This window comes from Podarcis pityusensis, assembly GCF_964106645.2.
Source record: "Podarcis pityusensis genome assembly, chromosome: 5".
NCBI classification, from domain to species: Eukaryota; Metazoa; Chordata; class Lepidosauria; order Squamata; family Lacertidae; genus Podarcis; species Podarcis pityusensis.
The window spans coordinates 64,792,863-64,813,553 of NC_138032.1; the positions used below are offsets into that span (position 1 = coordinate 64,792,863).

The 20,691-nt window shown below is 43.6% G+C and overlaps 1 protein-coding gene across 3 annotated transcripts in view; it reads right to left on the reverse strand.

Moving 5' to 3' along the window:
• Positions 1-19,265, reverse strand: part of ASAH2 (N-acylsphingosine amidohydrolase 2) — a 35,458-nt gene extending 16,193 nt beyond the window's left edge. The window contains exons 1-9 of one of the 3 annotated variants that reach the window (XM_081004560.1): positions 19,162-19,265; positions 18,675-18,772; positions 13,407-13,536; positions 13,111-13,245; positions 10,203-10,264; positions 8,588-8,740; positions 7,438-7,614; positions 4,777-4,904; positions 496-573 (exon numbers count right to left, since the gene is read on the reverse strand). In XM_081004560.1, coding sequence (XP_080860686.1) covers positions 496-573; positions 4,777-4,904; positions 7,438-7,614; positions 8,588-8,740; positions 10,203-10,264; positions 13,111-13,231 — 719 coding nt within the window. In that variant the 5' untranslated portion in view covers positions 13,232-13,245; positions 13,407-13,536; positions 18,675-18,772; positions 19,162-19,265. Of the gene's footprint in view, positions 1-495; positions 574-4,776; positions 4,905-7,437; positions 7,615-8,587; positions 8,741-10,202; positions 10,265-13,110; positions 13,246-13,406; positions 13,537-18,674; positions 18,776-19,157 lie in introns of all 3 variants that reach the window. The other 2 variants (XM_081004559.1, XM_081004561.1) reach the window with 2 other exon arrangements.
• Between the last annotated feature and the right edge of the window lie 1,426 nt (positions 19,266-20,691).

Below are 20,691 nucleotides of genomic sequence, written 5' to 3' on the forward strand. Positions count from 1 at the left end.
ATTCTCCATGTCCCCTGCAGTGCCCGCCCACGCCCAGCACCTTCCTGTTCTTGTGCTGCTCTGGAGCTCTGTTTCCTAGGAAATACTAAGGGGCTGTTGTTGGCATCCATCTCGAGAGACAACGGAGTGCACCTCCAGGGGTGAAGTCAAACCGCTGGAGAATCACAGCGCCTGCTGTGGCTGCAGAGACTGGCAACTCATAACTGATTGCCTCCTCTCTTTATTAATAGAGACATCCACTGGATCAAAAGCCCTCCTGTGAGTGTGAGGGTCACCAGCTGGATTCCACTCAATATCACAGGTCTCTTTAAACTCCCCTCTCTGCTAACTTTCTTTAAATTTCCATTGTGTGGTCTCTCTTTTCTCTCTGTCCCACCACACCCACCTGCCAGATCATCCTAATCTTTAAAAAAATTAAAGTGACTGAAAAAAATCATTCTGATATAGTATTTACCTCCCCTTGATTTTTTTAAATGGAACATTCATAATTCTTACATAAACAGTCCAATGTCTTCGCCGCTGTCAGCAACCATCTTCAGCACCACCATTTCTTGGTCTGTATTTGATGAATACCTGGATAACGTGAGGAAAAGAGATACAGTCATACCTCATGTTACGTCCGCTTCATGTTACGTTCTTTCAGGATACGTCCTGCAGCGACCCGGAAAGGGTTACTTCCTGGTTTCACCACTCGCGCATGCGCAGAGAGGAAGAATGACATCACGTGCATGTGTAGAAGCGGCAAATTGCAACCCGCGCATGCGCAGACACACCACTGCGGGTTGCATTCTTTTCATGTTGTGAATGGGCCTCCGGAACGGATCCCATTCGCAACCAGAGGTACCACTGTATTCTTCACAATGCAGACTTGGAAACAGATGCAAGTCACAATTGGGGAAATGAAATTCTCCTGCACTCTCTCTCTCTCTCTCTCTCTCTCTGAATTAATGGGAAATCTGCAAGAACCAATGGTGCTGTAATGTAATTTTAGACTCTGGACTGAATAGTCTTACGAAGGCGCCATCTTTAAGGGGGAAAGCGATTAACCAGTCTCGCTTTGAAGGAGTTCTTCTGCTGAGTGAGGCTGTGGACCTCTGCCCCAAAGTTCTGCCCTGATTGCACCACTGTCCAGAGCACTACTGTGCTGTAGTGCACAGGGCTGGCACCAGAAATATGCATCATCCATGCCAGAACCCATGTTCCAGTAACATGCTAACTACCACCCCCTGGAGCCTGCTGTCCCTGACATTTCTCCTTCCTGCAGTTGCCTGTTCACCTGCCGTCTCTAAGGGAGCTGTCAGTCGAAGGCTGCATGCCTTTCCCTCAGGGAGCTCGTTCACAGTGGGCACAGAGGCAGAGGCATGTGAATGAACAGTGGCAACAGCACCAGGAAGAGATGCATATGTTATAAATGGAGCACTTGGCACGCATGTACAGGATCACTATAATAATAATAATTTATTATTTATACCTCGCCCATCTGGCTGGTTTCCCCACCCACTCTGGGCGGCTTCCAACAAAACACTAAAATACAATAACCTATTAAACGTTAAAAGCTTCCCTAAACAAGGCTGCCTTCAGATGTCTTCTAAAAGTTTGGTAGTTATTTTTCTCTTTGACATCTGGTGGGAGGGCATTCCACGGGGGGGGGGGGGGGTGCCACTACCAAAAAGGCCCTCCGCCTGCTTTCCTGTAACTTGGCTTCTCGCAGTGAGGAAACTGCCAGAAGGCCATCGGTGTTGGACCTCAGTTTCCGGGTAGAACGATGGAGGTGGAGACGCTCCTTCAGATAAATCGTTCTTATTTCCTATATTAAAGAACATCAAAATACTACAGGACGATAATCTCACTTAGTCTGTCTATGTGATGATTCACAAACAAAGGTTTGATACACATTGTTAACGCCTGTTGTTGGGTTTTTTTTGGTAAGGTCAGGTTATGGTTAACAGAGACCATTTCATTTCTAAGCAATTCCCATAGTTTCACATGCATACATAAAGTACATGAATAGTCTTGGGATAAAAATGGATCTTCTTGGCACACACAGCATGTCATATTCAATGCTATAATAAGCTGGGATGGCAGGTGCTGCCCCTCTTATTTTGGCAGTCATTTCTGTCATATCAAAAAGTGAACTTGCATTTTTTAGACATTCATCTGAAAAAGTAGATAAGGAATTTTCACAAGGTTAAGATTTCCTGTTTGGTTAGAGCCTTAGTTCTGGAGAGCCAGTGTGGTGTAGTGGTTAAGAGCAGTGGACTCATAATCTGATGAACCAGGTTCGCTTCCCGGCTCCTCCATGTGCAGCTGCTGGGTGACCTTGGGCTAGTCACACTTCTCTGAAGTCTCTCAGCCTCACTCACCTCAGAGAGTGTTGTGGGGGAGGAAGGGAAAGGAGACTGTTAGCCGCTTTCAGACTCCTTAGGGTAGTGATAAAGCGGGATATCAAATCCAAACTCCTCCTCCTCCTTCTTAGTTGGCATCCTAGAATAAGTTCACCTTGTTCCTTGTCCAAAGTGCAGACCAGCTTGATCTTCTACTGTATACGCAGCACTATTTACTGTCATTAGTCTCCTGACCAAAGTGCTACGTAGCTTATCTTTGATTCCCATCTAAGTATGATATTACTTATTGCTCTTGTTTGCTAAGACCACATCTTTCATAACAGGCCATTGCTTCCCCCTGCCCCCACTTTTTAGAACTATGATAACCATTTATTCATGACCTGTAAAGTGGTACATATGCTGCTAATAAACAGATCAGAGGAGAGAGTTTGTATAATTGGATCCAGACCTCTGTCTTCCCTCCAGAACCAGTGCCAGAGTTACGTATAGCTAAACAAGCTATAGCTTAGGCCCCCAAAAAATTTAAAGGAAAAAACACCTAGATGTACATTTCCAAAATATAAGATAAAAAAGAAATAAAATAAAACCTACATACAGCAAGAGTGTTTTTTGTTGTGTAGGCTCCTATGATGTAAGTAATGGGCCCCGCTGCTAGCCTGCTCCCTAATATATTACTGGTTTGGTCATTTCTATATATAGGGTGCCTACATTCTGCATGGACTGGCTCATGGCAACATGTAGCATGCAGCTGCAGACTGCAGTGCAGCACAGTTGAATGTAGGTAAAGCTGTTGTACCTGTCACCTAATACTAAAATACACATTTTGTTATGTGCAAATGGCTTTAGATACCTATTAGGTCTATAAATTACCATATAGCATATGTTCAACACAAAAAACAGTGACAATGTGTTGTTGACAAAGGACAGCTGGACATAGAAAGGGCTCCATTACCTTCAGTGGCTTAGGGCCTCATCAAACCTAAATCCAGTCCTTTCCAGAACAGCTGATGGACAACAGAGCTGGCACATTATTCTGGCTCTTCCACCCCATCTCCTTTCTGCCATTTTGCTCCCTCATTGCTGCGAGCCCAGTCTTCTTTGTCCTGCCCCTCCAGCTTCTGCTTTGCCACTGTTAAAGTGGTAACAGCTATGGCGGTGATGTGATAAACCTCTGCACCATTAGGCCAATGGATATCGAAGCTATTCAATCCAGTGTTATGAAGACAAATAATCTTGTCACAGCGGAAGGTGGCTGGCCCCAGTTTGCGGTAGGAGCTGAAATTTGTGCCAGGATTATGCAAGGTCCTGCTTCCACCCACCTTGACACACCTGTTGTGCATGTCACCAGGGCTGACATTCCCACGCCTTATGCAAAGATCTCGGAGAAGAGCTGCATACCTCAAGTAAAAGATATAATTTTTGCAGTGAAGAAAATGCTAAATATCTAGTTCTGTGTATGCTGTATGTGGATGTTGTTCTTCTGGAGTTAAAAATAAAAGTTCCTTCTTCAGACTGAGGCATGCTAGACTCAGTGGCCCAAAGTTCATGTGCTGTCATGGCTAGAGAGTGTCTTTTAAATGTCTAAGTTACTAGAGAGTCTCTTTTCAATTACTAAGTTACTTAGTAATGCAAACCTTCAAAAAAATCTAATACAGTGGTACCTTGGGTTACAGATGCTTCAAGTTACAGGTTACAGACTCCGCTAACCCAGAAATAGTACCTCGGGTTAAGAACTTTACTTCAGGATGAGAACAGAAATCGTCTGGCGGCGGCACAGCAGCAGCAGGAGGCCCCATTAGCTAAAGTGGTACCTCAGGTTAAGAACAGTTTCAGGCTAAGAACGGACCTCCAGAATGAATTAAGTTCTTAACCTGAGGTACCACTGTAAGAATAAATTCCAGTATGCTCACTCTCCAAAGCTACCTTGCCCAGAAAGCCTTGCTCTGAAGAAGGACTCCTTTCCTCAGCAAGGCAGGGGAAGCAATGGCAGTGCCATTGCTGCCTCCACTAGCATTTAACTACAGTTAACAAGCCAGGTGAGATGAGGAGAGAAGGAGGTATGGTGGTGGAGGAGGACACAAGATTACTCTGGCAAGCCAGTGATAGGGACTCAATGGGTCGTGTCTGTTGATGAGACAAGTGAGATGAAAATTACAATCTCCACCCCCTGCAGCAATTGAAATTAATCAGCTAACCCTGATTAATTCCCCACCCACTTGCTGAGGGAAACACATGTGGAAGACTAATCAACCGGCGAGAGAAATGTGGAAAACGATCACTACATTTAAGCTGGTTTTTTTTAGCCATAACCATCACAGACATGACAAAATTCAGTTCATATTCTTTCATGAAACAAGAAATAAGTGATGGCTCAGTACAGAACCCTACAAACATATTAGTATCTCAATTCTGTTTCCTTCCCAAACTTTACCTGAGCTTTTCAGACTCGGGATTACGAAGATAAGAAAAGGGACTTCTGTTGATTTGAGAGTTCTCTATCAAGCCTTTATTGATAAAAACGTGTCCTTTTGTCATATTTTGATGAGCCATATCAACACTCTGTTGATTAGAAAATAGGAAAACCATTGAGATACTGGTCATCACAGCACAAACAAGATGTTAACATGAGAAGGTTGGGGGGGGGAATCAACAAAGATCCCTGTGGTATCTTAAAGATCTAACAGATTTATTGTGGCATATGGACTAGAGTTCACTTCACTGAATACACGAAGGTTTGTCTTCATTCAGCTGGCAAGGAAAACTGTAAACAGTGGGGCCAAATAGCTTTGAGGTGCAAAAAGCAGTTTTATGTTAATTCCATTTAAAGCTAAAGATAAACAGAGTGATCATTCCTCGGTTGCAGTAAATGTGAATGGCACAACCATTCTAAGCTTTGCTGGATTAATTTAGACTTGTAGCATAGCAGGAGACCATTGTCTCAACTGAAGCCTAAAGAAACAGAATCAAACATGCTGAGAAGTTCTAATTCAACAATTTCAGACTGCAGTCACATTGATAATTTCTCACATTATCACAGACTGTCCTTTTCGTATTTCATAGTGATATTTCAGAGCCCCCCCTTCTACATTCCCCCCTTTTCCGTCAGTAACCATATACTATGTATATGTGACAAATGATGATAAGACTTTATGCATCTGATGAAGTGGAGTCTAGTCGATGAAAGGTACCATCCCTGCTTTTGCAGTAACAGACTGTCGAACCAAAGGTGAGACTGTTCTGTACAGGGGTGCCAACTTGAATGAAATATTGGGTGGGCCAAGGTAAGTCCTGCCCCGCACAATAAATCACATGATGGGGCATACACATACACCATTTGAATGGCTATTAACATTGCCCCGCCCCGTTCCTCAAATATTTTATTGGGGAGGCCAAAGGGACCTTGGCCCCTAGAAGTTGACTCCTATGGTTCTGGAAGATCCGCAAACACCTTATTGGTAGTCTAGATAACTAAGTGGACTACCAAAACTAACTGGGAGTTGTTATGGGAGCAAGCTCATATATATCTATGTATTCACTTGCTTTAATTTATGCTCATTGGCTCACTTTGATGCTGTGCTTATCTGTGGACCTTGGGATGCTGGGCTGTAGGCCCAGAGAGGGGAGATGCTTTGGACACTAGGCCTCACCCAGTGGCGGAGGAACCCTTTCTGACACCTGGGTCGGAATGCCAAGGGGCGGGGCAAACCGCCCGGTGATGCAGGCGCGCCCTCCGCTGCTCTACAGCTGGGGGGAGGCAGCGGGCCATCTTGTCACCCCCCTGGGCGGTGCCTGGGACAGCCCACCCCCTCCCCCCTTCATACACCCCTGGCCTCACCAGCCCGGTGTGCTGGGAGGTTCTAGGTAAACTGATGTATGTTGTTTTGTGCATAAGGGATGTATACATGTTTGCTTTGCTGCTGACAAGCCAGCTCCTTGCTGTGGTGTCCATCCTATGTCTGTAAAAGGCTGGGACACCCGGCAGGCTGATTTGCTGTAAGTCCATACCCTTCTTTAATAAAGCAGTAGAACTTAACACTCGGGCGTTTTTGACATCCTTATTTGGTCTCCCTGTACCCACTTACTCCCACAAGCTCACCTTTGGACTAGTGGACCAGGACACTAACACAGCCAACTGCTGGCAGCAGCATAAGAACATGGACAATGATGCACATCAGACTACTTAACATGTTTAAGCAACACTAGCTCAGATGCAGTCATGAATTCGCATCCAATGCCAGCAGTTTCTAGGCTAGGAATCTATACTGTAGTTCTGCACATGCTTACATGGACAGTGGAAGTAAAGCTCACTCAGTTCAATGCCACTTACTTCCAGTTGAGCATGAGTAGGGATGCTCATCAAGTTGCACATTTCACGATAAACAGACAAGTAGCAGCACATGCATTGCTTAAACGTTCGACTTCCAAAACGTTCGGAAACCAAAGCACAGCTTCTGATTGGCTGCAGGAAGCTCCTGCAGCCAATTGGAAGCCGCTGAAGCCCTGTCAGACATTCAGGTTCCAAAGAACGTTTGTAAACCGGAACACTCACTTCAGGGTTTGCGGCGTTTGGGAGCCAAAACGTTCGACTCGCAAGGCGTTTGGGATCCAAGGTCCGATTGTACTTTAGATTTGTACTGGTCTGATGATCTCTTTTAATTAGCCAATGAATGTACTGTATTTTTTGCTCTATAAGACTCCCTTTTTCCCTCCTAAAAAGTAAGGGGAAACGTGTGTGCATCTTATGGAGCGAATGCAGGCTGCGCAGCTATCCCAGAAGCCAGAACAGCAAGAGGGATCGCTGCTTTCGCTGCACAGCGATCCCTCTTGCTGTTCTGGCTTCTGAGATTCAGAATGCTTTTTTTCTTGTTTTCCTCCTCCAAAAACTAGGTGCGTCTTGTGGTCTGGTGCGTCTTATAGAGCGAAAAATACGGTATATAGAAGATTAAGGAACTGCTTTATTGGCTCTCAAAATAAGTCTCCCAGTTCATCTTAACCTTTTCGTAGACTATCAACAACTCCATAAATATTTCCCTACAGAATGCTGCAGTAGACTTGTCAAGCGCTAAAAGTGAGAGGCTGGGGTGGTTCTTACCTCTAGGATCCCATTGAGAATGGCATTCAAGGATGGCTTTATAAGCCCCTTCCCTGCTATCATGAAGAGAGTGTATTGAAAATACCCTGCAGGCCCTGAATGGGTATGAACTGCAGACAGTATTACGTTGTCATGCTGGTAGAGATCGCCATATCTTTCCTTCAACTGTTTCATTACCTAAGGACAGCAATGGTGCAATTACTGCATTTTCTGATTTGGTATGTTTATTAGATTAGTTGAAAAGAAAAGAAAAGAAGAAGATGATGTACCTGGTATGGAACCTTATAACTTTGACTTACAAAGGATGTGCTCTACCACTGAGGTACCATTCCTGGCAAGTTGGAAAATAATACTCCACAAACCTCATCCAGTGGCATCCTAAAGGCTAACACATTTACAATGGCATGGGTTTTTTGTGGCAAGATTCTACTTCCTCAGGTTGTTCAGCAAAATTAACCTCAGAATAGTCATTTCAAGAGGTTGTTAAAGGCATTAAAGTACTCCAGGAACAGAAGGCACAGCTAGAAATGGAAAGACTACCTGGGTTTCTTCTGCTGAGCAAAACACACTGGAATAAAATGGAAATCTTGAAATAGATGAGTAAAATATATTGTATTAAAAGAGCTGGAATTATATTATATATTATGAGTTATGAATATATATACCTTCACAAACATTCAAACACTCTGACAATAGACAAGGCGTGAATCCAAATATATGCCTTTCTTTATATAAGGTCATGATTTTCTGTTGCATTTTCTTCCTCACTCACCACATTTTCTCTTTTTTTCTTACTTCACAAATATACTTCTTTTGATTTAGGATATTTTATAGTGGATGTAAGATCATTGTAGATCTCTCAGCTCTTGGCTTGCAGGAGCTGTTATATTTGCACCTACAATATATATAGACATCTCAGGGATTGTGGTGGTTAAGACACCATACATTGTTCAAATCGATTGTTGTGCTGCACACACACACACACACACACACACACACACACCATATATTTATGCCCATCACAATTCCATATATAAGGGAGTAGGGGAGAGAGACAATTCTTTGAGGCCAATGATTTTTGGATGATATAAAAACCTAAAAGGAAAAAAGAAAAGAGAGCTACTCTATCTCACCCCTGCCCCACACTTACCTCCAGCCTAAGCCTTTGAGACATCATTCCTATCTCAGCAGTAACATACAACACTCGTTTGCTCCAGTCGTCGGGCTCTGCTATGATGAATGCTCTACAGTACAGTCGTGAGATCATGCCAGCACCAATCTGATCTGGATTCGCATAGCCCATCTACAGGGGGACACAACATCTCCTTAGCCACACACAATGTGCAATCCCATACTTATTTATTCAGAAGCAAGTCTCCCTGCATTCAATGTTTCCAGGCCATGTCGCTTTTGTACTGTATTTACCCATAATTCCTTTCTTTTCCATTATGGCACTGAGCTATGGGTTTGTTTTAACCCCGCACCCCACCCCCACAAAAAAGTCTTTTTCAACATCGTATTTTCTATCAAAATATAATTTAAATGTTTATTTTGATATATTTCAGCATGCTAAGAACTGCACTGCAACATTTGCAGAAGCATGAAACCCAGTGCATAGCTAAGAGGTGCAGTTCAGGTCACTTCATTCAGGTCACTTCATTCAGGAATTTGCAACAAATGAATTGCTCCAGCATCCTTAATTAAACAGAGCTTACTCTGGGGCAAGAGTGCATAATGCTTTTGTGTACTTGTAATGCCTTGATACACATTGGGGAAGGCTCTTCTCATTTCTCCTGCCCTGGCTTCTGAAGCAAAGCATGTTAATAAAGGAAACATAGCAGTTTCTTTCATGGTGCATACACATATAGTAACGTACTGTCAGGGACCATGATGAGGAGGGCTGCACTGAGAAAGAATGGTGGGAGCCACCCCCCACCTCCTCCTCCCCCTCCTCCTGATCCCGAATCTTCTCAGGAGCAGGAAAACAGTATAGATTTGGAACAGTGGTTTGCAGAGGAGCATAGTTCAAAAGGCAGAAGCTGGGAAATACTGGATGGGGAACAGCTAACAGAAGAAACACTAGGAGAGAGAGAGTTAACAGATTCACAGTCTCTGGAGAGTATCCACCCCTCTCCCCCAAAGTCCCAGAAAGCTCAGAAAGTGTCAGAACTGAAAACACAGCGGCTCCAAATTCAGATTACAAGATGTAGGAGTGACGTAGATTAATAGGGACAGAGGAGGGAAAGACCTTAATTGGGAGCACTGCCATCCTTCACTAATTGGTAAGAATTCTCTTTCGTTTGATCTGCTCATTTGTGGCCACGGGGCAGGAAGCCGATTCCCTGAAGCCTGACATTCTTCTTATCATTATCATTATGATGCTTTTAATAATTATAATTATAATTATAATTATAATTATAATTTTTATTTGCATCCCGCCCTTCCCTGGATGAGGAACATAGACATTTCACTCCTACAAGTATATGGGAATCTGATGCAAACAAACCCCATTACTGTCATCGTTATTTCAAGTTGTAAGTTGCTTCCCACAAAAGTCTTGATGCAACTTACAAAAAAATAAAAACAAAATCCAGTGACAGGGCATTACTACTGAAAATGCCTGCCTTCTCTGAGTCCTCCTCTGGGCTACTATATAAAGGCCTTGTAGAGTGTCAAAAAAAGAAGAAGGAAAAAGCTGAAAGGGGGTGGAAATGGGCTTGTGCTTTCAGTGAAAAGAAGAAAGAAAACTCAGATTGGGTACTTACAAAAGGAATCTCTGCTACAGGGCCGGTACAGTCAGCTCGACCAACACCAATCATGTAGCCAGCTAGAGAAGGTATGAGAATAATACTGCAATTAGAAGCAGAAAAGAACAGGACACTTCTTCCAATGCAGGGGCCCAGGACAAGACAGATGCCACTTGCCACTTAAAAATATACAGGCACACCTTGGAGAAAGTACAGGTTCAGTTCCAGACCACTGCAATAAAGCGAATATTGCAATAAAGCAAGTCACACAATTTGGGGGGGGGGTTCCCAGTGCATATAAAAGTTATGTTTAGACTGTACTGCAATCGATTCAGCCAGCATCCACTGACATCAGGGGTGGGAGGGAAAGCCCTGTCTCCAGCCCTAGTCAGCTCAGCTCCATTTCCGCTGCCAGAAGAGGACCACCACCACCAGCAGCAGTGGGGAGGGGTGGGGCTTCCTTGTCCCAGAAGCAGCTGGGCTGCCTGCAGCTACACCTGCATCCTCATAAGGGATCTTCGCTCTGAAGTGAAATACAATAAAAAGAAGTATGCCTGTATCTGAACTAGGCTAGAACCCTTCTCAATGACATCTTTTTTTTCTGTGTGGAAGGACGTTTTCGTTTGGTTTGGTGCAGTGGAATGTTCAGTCATGTGATCTTGCACCTCTGATACAGGTGCAGTCCAGACATGATTTACCAGTTTGTTGAAAACAAGGTCTAAATATGAAGGAATATTTGTTCTACTTTTCTGTCGGAAGGACTACCTTTGTCAACTGTTAGACATATGTGGCTGCTTTTGCTTTAATTCACCTCACCAGATGAGGTGAAAATGGTTACTGAATATAATGTAATCTGGGCACCCCCAGCTATTTGGGAGGCACATCGCCTTCAGGCTGATATGAATTATTTATTTTGATATTCTGATACCACCTTTCAGGGCAGAAATGCCCTTCCAAAGCAGCTCACTATATGGAAGTAATTAATTAAGTAAGATACTTCGCTATGCTAAAGCAGCAGTTTACAACCAAGTCTGAGCTACAGTAAATCCTTCTCAAGTGTAAAAATCAGTTACACAAATATTAAAATAGAAATGTTCATAATTGGCACAAGAAAAATATAGTAACAATATACAGTCGTACCTCAGGATAAATATGCTTCAGGTTGAGCTCTTTCGGGTTGCGCTCTGCGGTGACCTGGAAGTAACAGAGTGCGTTACTTCCAGGTTTTGCCACTCGCGCATGCGCAGATGGTCAAAATGATGTCACACACACGCGCGTGGAAGTGGCAAAACGCAACCTGCGCACGCGCAGACATGCTGTTCTGTCTTACGTTCTGTTCGGGATGTGAACAGGGCTCTGGAACAGATCCCGTTCGCATCCTGAAGTACCACTGTATAACATATTAAACTGAACACCAGGGTAAAACAGATCAAACCCAGACTGTATTATTTGGTGCAATGGCAACTGTAAAATGCTACTATTGCTCCCTGTTCACATTGGGATAACTCCTTGACTGTGACCAGGCTGAAGAATATTACCTGATTGAGGCATTCTACTCATGGCTAAGGAGAGCACATGAATGGGTGTGGCGTTTGCCCTCCTAGGTGGGTCATAAGGAAGGGGTTAAATGAGTGTGAAGTGATTGGCCAGTGGGAACCGAAGGGGGGGAGTTGAGAGTTGGGAGTTGGAGAAGGAGAAGGAAGAGGGAGGATAAGTCTGTGGGTTGGTCGAGTTGTGTTGTGAGAGAGTGAGAGAAACTGATAGGAGGAGTCAGATAGACAGTTGAGATAATCAGCAGTTATTAAGAAAGGTATAAGCCGGTATAGAAACTAAGATTAAGAAACTGACAAGAAAAATTATCTGAAACCATAAACTTGTTAAGGCTAATAAAATAAACTTGTTTATTTGATTTAATGTTAACAACTGTCTGGACTCTGTGTGTATCCGAGAAAACCGGGTTGGTGGCAGCGGGAAAGCAATCACAGTGGTGGCACAGGGATCAATAGACCGTCAAACGTCCGGGGACCCTGTGTGATTGCCACAATGGGGTATTTGCCAAACAGTCTTTTTCCTTACAGTGCAAACATCTGAAGGAAACTTTCACGCTTACAGGCTGTCACACAATCTGGAACATTATTAGAGATTTCATTAACTTTTTCTTTAAGAGGCCACAAGACCTTCATTGTTTTTGCTACAAAATATTAACAGAGCAACACTTCTGGAAAATCTTTAACTTTGAGGGAGAATACACATGACCCGCAACCCCAGAGTCAGCCATGACTGGACCTAATAGTCAGGGGTCCCTTTACCTTTATCTTACACAAGGAAGGTAACTGGTGGATAAATATCAGCCGCTGCACATCTGCTATGTGCTACAATACATAAAAGTAGTTCTATTTCCATATCAGCACACCACAAAGTAGAAGAAAAGCTTGTGCAAAATAAATCAATTTGCATTGGAACAGAAAATACAGTGGTGCCCCGCAAGACGAATGCCTCGCAAGACGAAAAACTCGCTAGACGAAAGGGTTTTGTGTTTTTTGAGTCGTTCCGCAAGACGAATTTCCCTATGGGCTTGCTTCGCAAGACGAAACGTCTTGCGAGTTCTTGCGAGTTTGTTTCCTTTTTCTTAAAGCCACTAAGCCGCTAATAGCCGCTAATAGCCGCTAATAGCCGCTAAGCCGCTAATAGCCGTGCTTCGCAAGACGAAAAAACCACAAGACGAAGAGACTCGCGGAACGGATTAATTTCGTCTTGCGAGGCACCACTGTACTAGAAGAGAGTGTTAATGATTGTCGGAATGGATTAAGGCAACTTTGTACACACAATGTTGCTCAGAATCTTTCTTCAGAATGCTGCCATTCACCACCAAATCTCTTAGGTACCACAATATAGATATTACAAGACATTAAGTAATTGTTGTTACCATTTTTCTCACTGAAGAAATAGTGGACAACGAACAGTGTCACAAGAACCACTATCACCAGCACCACAAAGACAGTGATGACAATTGCCAGCCGTGAGAGAGTTGTCTTAGGCTTTTTCATTCTGAAAACAACACCTATAAAAAGAGAAGTAGAGGTAACTGGTAAAATAGAAGAAGTAAAAATCCTGAATGATGTATCACTTCACAACTTTGACTATTGCCTACGTTGTGTGTACAGAACCTGAAGAAACAGCTAGTTCTCTCGAACTGAAAAAACAACAGCAAAACATCCTTACCTTATTGTTAATAGTTGACTGAAATCAAAGACGAATTATTCTGGAAATTTGGATCTTCCTTGCTAAACGGTGCAGCCTTTGGATCTTCTTTTCTGATCACACCTTTACAGACACCTCAAAATTTATCAAGCTGTGAAAGAAACATATTAAAACAAAACGACAACTTTGTGAGACTTTTGTAAGGGTATGAAATGTATGTGCAAGTTACTTATGGACCTCGCCACCATGCACATTATGTCAATGCTCGCATATTTATATATATATGGCCAGCTATCAAAAATGACATATTTGGTGCTGTTTCCTTGATAAGGTGCACTGCATTAGCTAAAAGCAAGAGATCGCTAACACATGATCAGCTTTCATCTAGCCCTTGAACTTTCTGGCATTTATTGCATTTAGGTTGCGAAGTTCAGCGATCAACAGATATAGATTATTCTTTGGCCTTTTCAAAAGCAAATCAGGCACAGCACTGATTTTTTTCAGGTCACTGATTTTTCACTACCTTTGTTTCTTACTCCTGGCCCCAGCTTCTTAAAATGTCCAATAGCCAGAGACAACTTTCTCCTTGTTGTGGATTAAAGTGGCAGCATTAAGGCAGTGTATGGGAATGTAAGAAGGGGGTAAAGGCAGGTGCTAGTGACTGGGGGGAGAAATGCAGGGAAGTTGTGGACAAGAAAAGTCAAGAAGAAATGACCAGGCCAAAGTGGGGAAACTATAGAAAGCCCACAAGGGGAGTTGATCTCACAGACTTCACAGGTAATGGAGGCAGAACGAATCGGGAGGAGACTGATATGCATATGGCTTATAGCCTTCTCACAAATGAAAACAGGTTTGGAATATTGCATCAAGCAGCCACTTTGTTAATTATAAAGAAGATCCAAGGACAAATCATTGCAAAGATAAGATTAGGCTAAGCAGCCTCGTTGCTATCTCTAAGGGTAAACTTTGTTCATTAAGGTCTTAATCTGAACTGCTTTGCAACTATAAGCATTATTTCAGTAATAACCTTTATGGTACTGGTCACAGCCTGATCGCTGGCTCTGTCTTTGTATTATTAGCTGAGTTTCAGCAAGCCTTTTTGTATCATTAGCTTTGCTTTGGGACAGGGGAGTGGAAATGTGTATATTAATAGTGAGATACAATTAAGAAGAAGTAAAATAATTATAATAAATTATGTATGCAATAAATTATGTATTGCATGAAATCAATCAGTAGGCATATGATTCATACCCTTAGTCCATGCCATAGCTGTCAACTATGGGAAAGGGAAATTCCCTTATTCCGAATAGGATTCCTCGCAAGAAAAGGGAAAAGTTGACAGCTATGGTCTATGCTGCCTGATCATCAGTCTACAAGCTCTCTTTAATATTAGATAACAGGTACAACAGCTTGACCTGCATTCAACTGTGCTGCACTGCAGTCTGCAGCTGCATGCTACATGGTGTCATGCAACCAGTCCATGCAGAATGTAGGCACCCTATATATAGAAATGAGCAAACCAGTGATATTTTAGGGAGCAGGCTAGAAGGCAGGGCCCATTACTTACATCATAGGAGTCTACACAACACAAAACACTCTTGCTATATGTAGGTTTTATTTTATTTCTTTTTTATCTTATATTTTGGAAATGTACATCCAGTTTTTCCCCCTTTAATTTTTTTGGGGGGCCCCCAAGAGAGTGGGGCTCTAAGCTATAGCTTGTTTAGCTTATACGTAAATCTGGCACTGCCGCAGGTTGTTCTGCCTAAATTCAGCTGCATTGAGGAAGCCCTGTGGGAGAGGAAGAGGGAGATCTGAAATGGATGGAGTGGGGGAGGCCAGAAAGCCATCTGCAAACCATCAGTTAAGACCTCTGGCTAGAGGTCCCTTCTGCAACAGGATGCTGGGCCGGGAGGAAGGAGTGAAAGAAAGTGTGAGAGTAATGAGGATAACTTGATTCACTCTTTATTTTGAAGCAATTTAACACACCCTGCTCCTGAACCAGTGCTCGGATTGGAAGTAGATATATGTCCATGTATCTTTGGTCACATCCATGCCATATATTAAAAGTGCAAGGCTTTCCCCCGAAGAATCCTGGGAACTGCAGTGTGTAACTGCCACAAATCTACCATTCCCAGCTACTCTTAACAAACCACAGTTCTTGGGATACTTTGCAGGAAGTCATTAACTTTAAATGTGCTTTAAACGCATGATGTGGGCATGAGTCTGCACACAGCCCAACTACTTGCAGTTTATGAGGCAGTTCAAGGGCTGTCTTTCTCTTCTTTTATAGCAGGGATGGAGAACCCCAGGCTCAGGGGCCAAATGTAGTCACCCAGGCCTCTCTTTTTGGCCCCAGGAGTAATGCGTCCTGCTAACCTAGGCTTAGAATTGTGGATGGAATTGTGTATATAGAGACCTCTGGCTTTTGCCTGACTGGAATGTAGGTAAGAGTCACAAGAAGTGATCCATTCACTTTTGCCACTGCCCAGACTCACCTTTGCCCACAAAAGAAGGAATGTTGCTCAGAAGCCAAATAAGGGCCCTCATACATTTTGCAGTTAAGAGCATTCTCTTAAAAAAATGTTTAAGGGTACTCTCATTTTCCTACTCATATTGAAATACTACCCCTCAATGAGGCCAAACTTAATTCACAAAAGGTTTAGGGGTATGCGTACCCCTGCGTACCCCCAGACAAAAAGCACTGGTTAAGAGAAGCTAGGAAGCATCCCATGGGTCTAGAACTGACTTTGAACATGCTCCAGGAAGCAGTCATACATCATTATGTGAAGTTCCTTTCTGGGGAACTCTGTTGGGGCAGGGAAGTTAGCAGCTCCTGTGTATGGATGAGGGCAGCCATATTTTTCCATCTAATTTTTGTGGTAGCAATATACTGTACAAATGATATTTGGGCATAATTTCTGAACTAGAATTTTGTGTTGGATTGAGCAGGTGGAATAAGAAAGGGGAGATTACAGCAGAAAAAAGGTGATATCCACTACTGTTTTTTAAAAGTTCCTTTTTAACTTATCCATGTTAAAATTATAAATTATACTAAAAATAAATTACATACTATAGAACTAAAAAAATACTTTAAAAAATGTAGTATAAACACCGACAACTGGGAAACACTGGCCTGTGAGTGTTCCAATTGGAGAACAGCCTTTACCAAAGGTGTCATGGACTTTAAGATGATTTAAGAACTCAGGATGAAAGGGAGAAACATGCTAAGAGGAAGGCATGTTTGCCAAATCATTTGCCATGATCAGCTCCCACCTGGAAACCTACGTTCCCACTGTGGAAGGACATGCGGATCCAGAATTGGCCTCCACAGTCACTTACAGACTCACTGTTAAAACCGTGTTCATGGAAGACAATCTTACCTGGCTACGAGCAATCACCAAAGAAGAAGAAGAAGAAGATTTGGTAACCTAGTAATTTAATATTATTTGGAACAATTAAACTTGTGATATACAGTGGTACCTCGGTTTACGAACTGTCCTGTTTACGAATGATTCGGTTTACAAACTCCACAAAACCGGAAGTAGTGTTCCGGTTCGCGAACTTTACCTCGGTCTACAAATGGAAGCCTAACGGTGGAAGGGCACTGGTGGTGAGAGGCCTCATTAGGGAAAGCGAGCCTTGGTTTAAGAACGGATTTGGTTTAAGAACGGAATTCAGGAACGGATTAAGTTCGTAAACCGAGGTACCACTGTATTCACATACAAAGCTTTTAAAAACATGTCTTGGACATCTTTATTCTATTTTTTTATTCTATCCTTTTAAAAGATAAGAAAACTATTTTTAACTGGATTGAAAACTTGTGAGCTATGCAGAACAGAATGTATCAACTTTGATAAGATATGGATAGCAATCAGAACAGAACTGTTATATTTTTCAGTGTGTTTGTTTGTGATTGGTTTTTGCTTACAGGACACCAAAAAATCAAAGAAGCAAGTTTGGTCTGGCAGATGACCAATGTGAGCAATCTGAACTTTATGTTACAAACTTTGGCCCTAATCAAACAGAGGATGTTCCCGTTCATGTGAAGAGACAACTCAATCCTGGATCTTGGCAAAGAGGAAGGTTGTTTCCACAACTGGATTTCTGGATCCTATTGGATAAGACAAGGCTTCACCATCCCCGGTGTGCACAAAGACATTTCTGTCTCAGAGGCAGCTCAGAGAAGGCAATTGCGGAAGAAAGATTGCAGTAGATTGCAGAAGAAAGAAAAATTGCGGAAGAATTGCAATTTTGGCAGAGAAGTCGAGGCAGAAAAGCCAATTTGGGGTGGAAAAGGCTTAGAACTTAGACTATGGAACTGAGAAGACCGAGGAGATAAATGGGGGGCGGGTATTGCAATTCACAGAAAGGATTACAATTCAGAGAAGTCTTAATATAGAGAAATGTGTCACCACCATTCACTTTCCCCTCTACTTCTGCTTGTTACAGGATCCATAGCCCGGGTCCCGAGTGTGAGTGTGTGTGTGTGTGTGTGTGTGTGTGTGTGTGTGTGCATATCCCCCACCCTTGGTGTGTCTGAATTAAGGGTTTGTCTGCCGAGGTCAGATAATTCCTTCACTTCAGTTTTGATTCCTCATTTCCGGGGTTATTCTTCACTAGGGAGAAAATACCCTTGCTGTAACATTTAGCAAATAAAACTGCGAACAATCATTTTCGGTCAGATTGTTTATCCCAATATCCTTGCATTTCCCATTTGCAAAGAAAGGATCCTGCGCTCTGTGTCTCAGGCCTGATTAACCTGGGCATGCACAGCAAAGCTGATGTTTAAAGTTCACAATCTAGTTCCACCCTAACAGGGGTTCGTGACAACTTGTTACCCCACAGTCTGCCAGCGACTTAAAACACTATTAAAAGCATAATTAATTACACCATAAAGCAGAATAAAAACAACCCCCATAACAGCTGCAGAAAGCTTTGATAGTGCACTAACAACAAAAGAACATCACTTTCAATCCAGTGAAAGGCTGAGGAGGGAGAGGGAGAAGATAAATATTTACCTGGTGCTAAAAAGGATAGTTTTGGACAGGGAGCCACAACTGAAAAGCCCCTCTCCCTTGTCACCACCCTCTGAGGGGACTGTACATGACAACAGCATTCATTTTGACAATAACAGGGACACACTTGAGCAGGTCAGTCCTAGGGACTTTCAGTCCCTCAGATTGCAATAAAATTTACTTCCATAGAAATGCACAGGACTGTAAACATGATTATTATCTATTTGCATAGGAGACATTTAATCAATGAGTAAATACGGAAATAAGGCACCTGCAATGCCAGATAGGAGCTCTGCTGGATCTCTTACAAGGCCTGTGTAGTACAGATTCCTGCTCCCCACAGGGCTCAGCTTACAGTGGAAGGTAACTCTGCTGGAGAGGAGGGAAAGTTCTTCACTCAAAGCTCACAACATCAAAACAACAAAACAGGGCTATCATGGTGCTCATGGAGAAACAAGAATTCTGAAAGTCACAGGAGATATCTATGCCACAACATACATCTAATCTATACATCTTCCAAACATCGCTGTGAAGCATCAAGACAAAACCACTCTCTCAAGAAAGTCGCCTCACACTCCTTCCCTTCTCTTCCTACTCAAGCACAGCAAGTGGCAAGCTAGTGATCTGAGTTTCTAATATTTGTTTGGCCATCCTCTTGCTCCTCTTTTTCCTCCCCCAAAAGAAGATTATGGTTGATATTTCTAAGGAATGACCTAGTTTAATTTTAAAAGGAAGAGACTCGAATGCAGCATACTCACTTATTGCATAATCCCACGAGATGGGTGCTCACAGTAAGCTGCCTCTTGCTTTTGTGTCTTAAATATACCTATGTAAGTAGCTATTATGAGGACTCTGACCCTCCCAGCAAGTGACTCATTAGCTTCCCAACTCAGTAGGCGTCTCTAAAATGGGAAACCTCTGCCTGGGCTTTACCACTAGGGCACAGGGTAAGGCTCATATGAAAGAATACTCCTCTATCCCAAGACTACCACTAGTATAACTAGCCCTCAAAACCCTTTCCCCAGAAAAAAACTAGACTTGAAGGACAAGAGTTATAGCCTGTCAGGGACTGATCAGATGGGGCGGAGTGGTGAAGACTGCCACTCCAAGAGGCTTCCAAGGTGGGGGCAGATGAAGATGGCATGGAGCCAGGTTTGGTGTGTGGGGTGGGGTGGATGGCAAACAAGACACACCCCAGAAGAAGAAGAGAAGAGCTTGGAAACAATGGAGAGTGAGGAACAGGAGCATGTTCTAGTCCTGAACAGAGATAGGAGTCAGGTGTGCTAGATACAGTACAGAAGCCAGTTGACAGGAAGGTTTGCTAGGGTAACTGGGTATCAGGTGACAGAAAAAGGGAGTCTTTTAGCAAGGTTTGCTGGGAAGAAAGAAGGCAGGTTGGGAGAGATGCCTTGGACTCCGAGGCTGCATTGCTGTCGGGGATAAGCAGCTCTTGAAAGGACCATGCTGTAAGATCTGGACTCCCTCCATGCAGACTGAAGGTCTAAATAGGCGAATAAACCCTATTTCTTAAAGCTACGACCAGAGGCGTCTTTCCCATTGGGGTTACTGGAGTGTTGCGCCAGGGTGCCGGCCTCTCAGAGGTGCTCCAGCAAGTGGGGGCTGCGTGGCTTTGCTGGTGGCCTCCCGTTTCCCTGCACGCCAGCCAGCTGCGCCTTGCCAACCATATGGCTGGCGTGCAGCTTCCTTCCTAAGCCTCGGCGGGAGGAGAGCGATCCCTGCAGAAGCTTAGGGTGGCAGCTGCGCCCTGCCAACTATATGGCTGGCTGGCTGGCATGCAGCGCTCTCTCTCTCTCTCTTTTGCCCGCCTGCCCTGTGGGAAGAGTGAGTTGGGCAATGGGGAGGGGGAAGCAGAGTGCGAGGAGGAGGAGGGTGGAAGGAAGGAAGGAAGGAAGGAAGAAAGGAAGGAAGGAAGGAGAAGAAGAGGAGGCGGTACCCCCTGACTTGCTCCGGTTCTTCCTCCTGTATCCTGCCTCGGAGCCACCACGCTGGGTTTGCAGCCCTGCTTGTAGGGTCCCCTTGCCCGTCCTGTTCAGCTACATCTAGCCCGAGCCGTTAGTAGCAGCAGCTGCTGCCCTGGTTTCTTTCTCCCTGGAATTGTGCCCTGTGTTTAATGTTATGGCCAACTCTATCCCGGGGAAGGGAAGCCTCCTCCCTTCGTTCTTCTTGTTCTTCTTCTGTGGGCTCCTTCTCTGCCCCCCTCCCAACCCACCAAGAAGGTCCCTAGGGGTTGTAAAGCTAGCCAGGCCATTTAGTACCTACCGCATTCA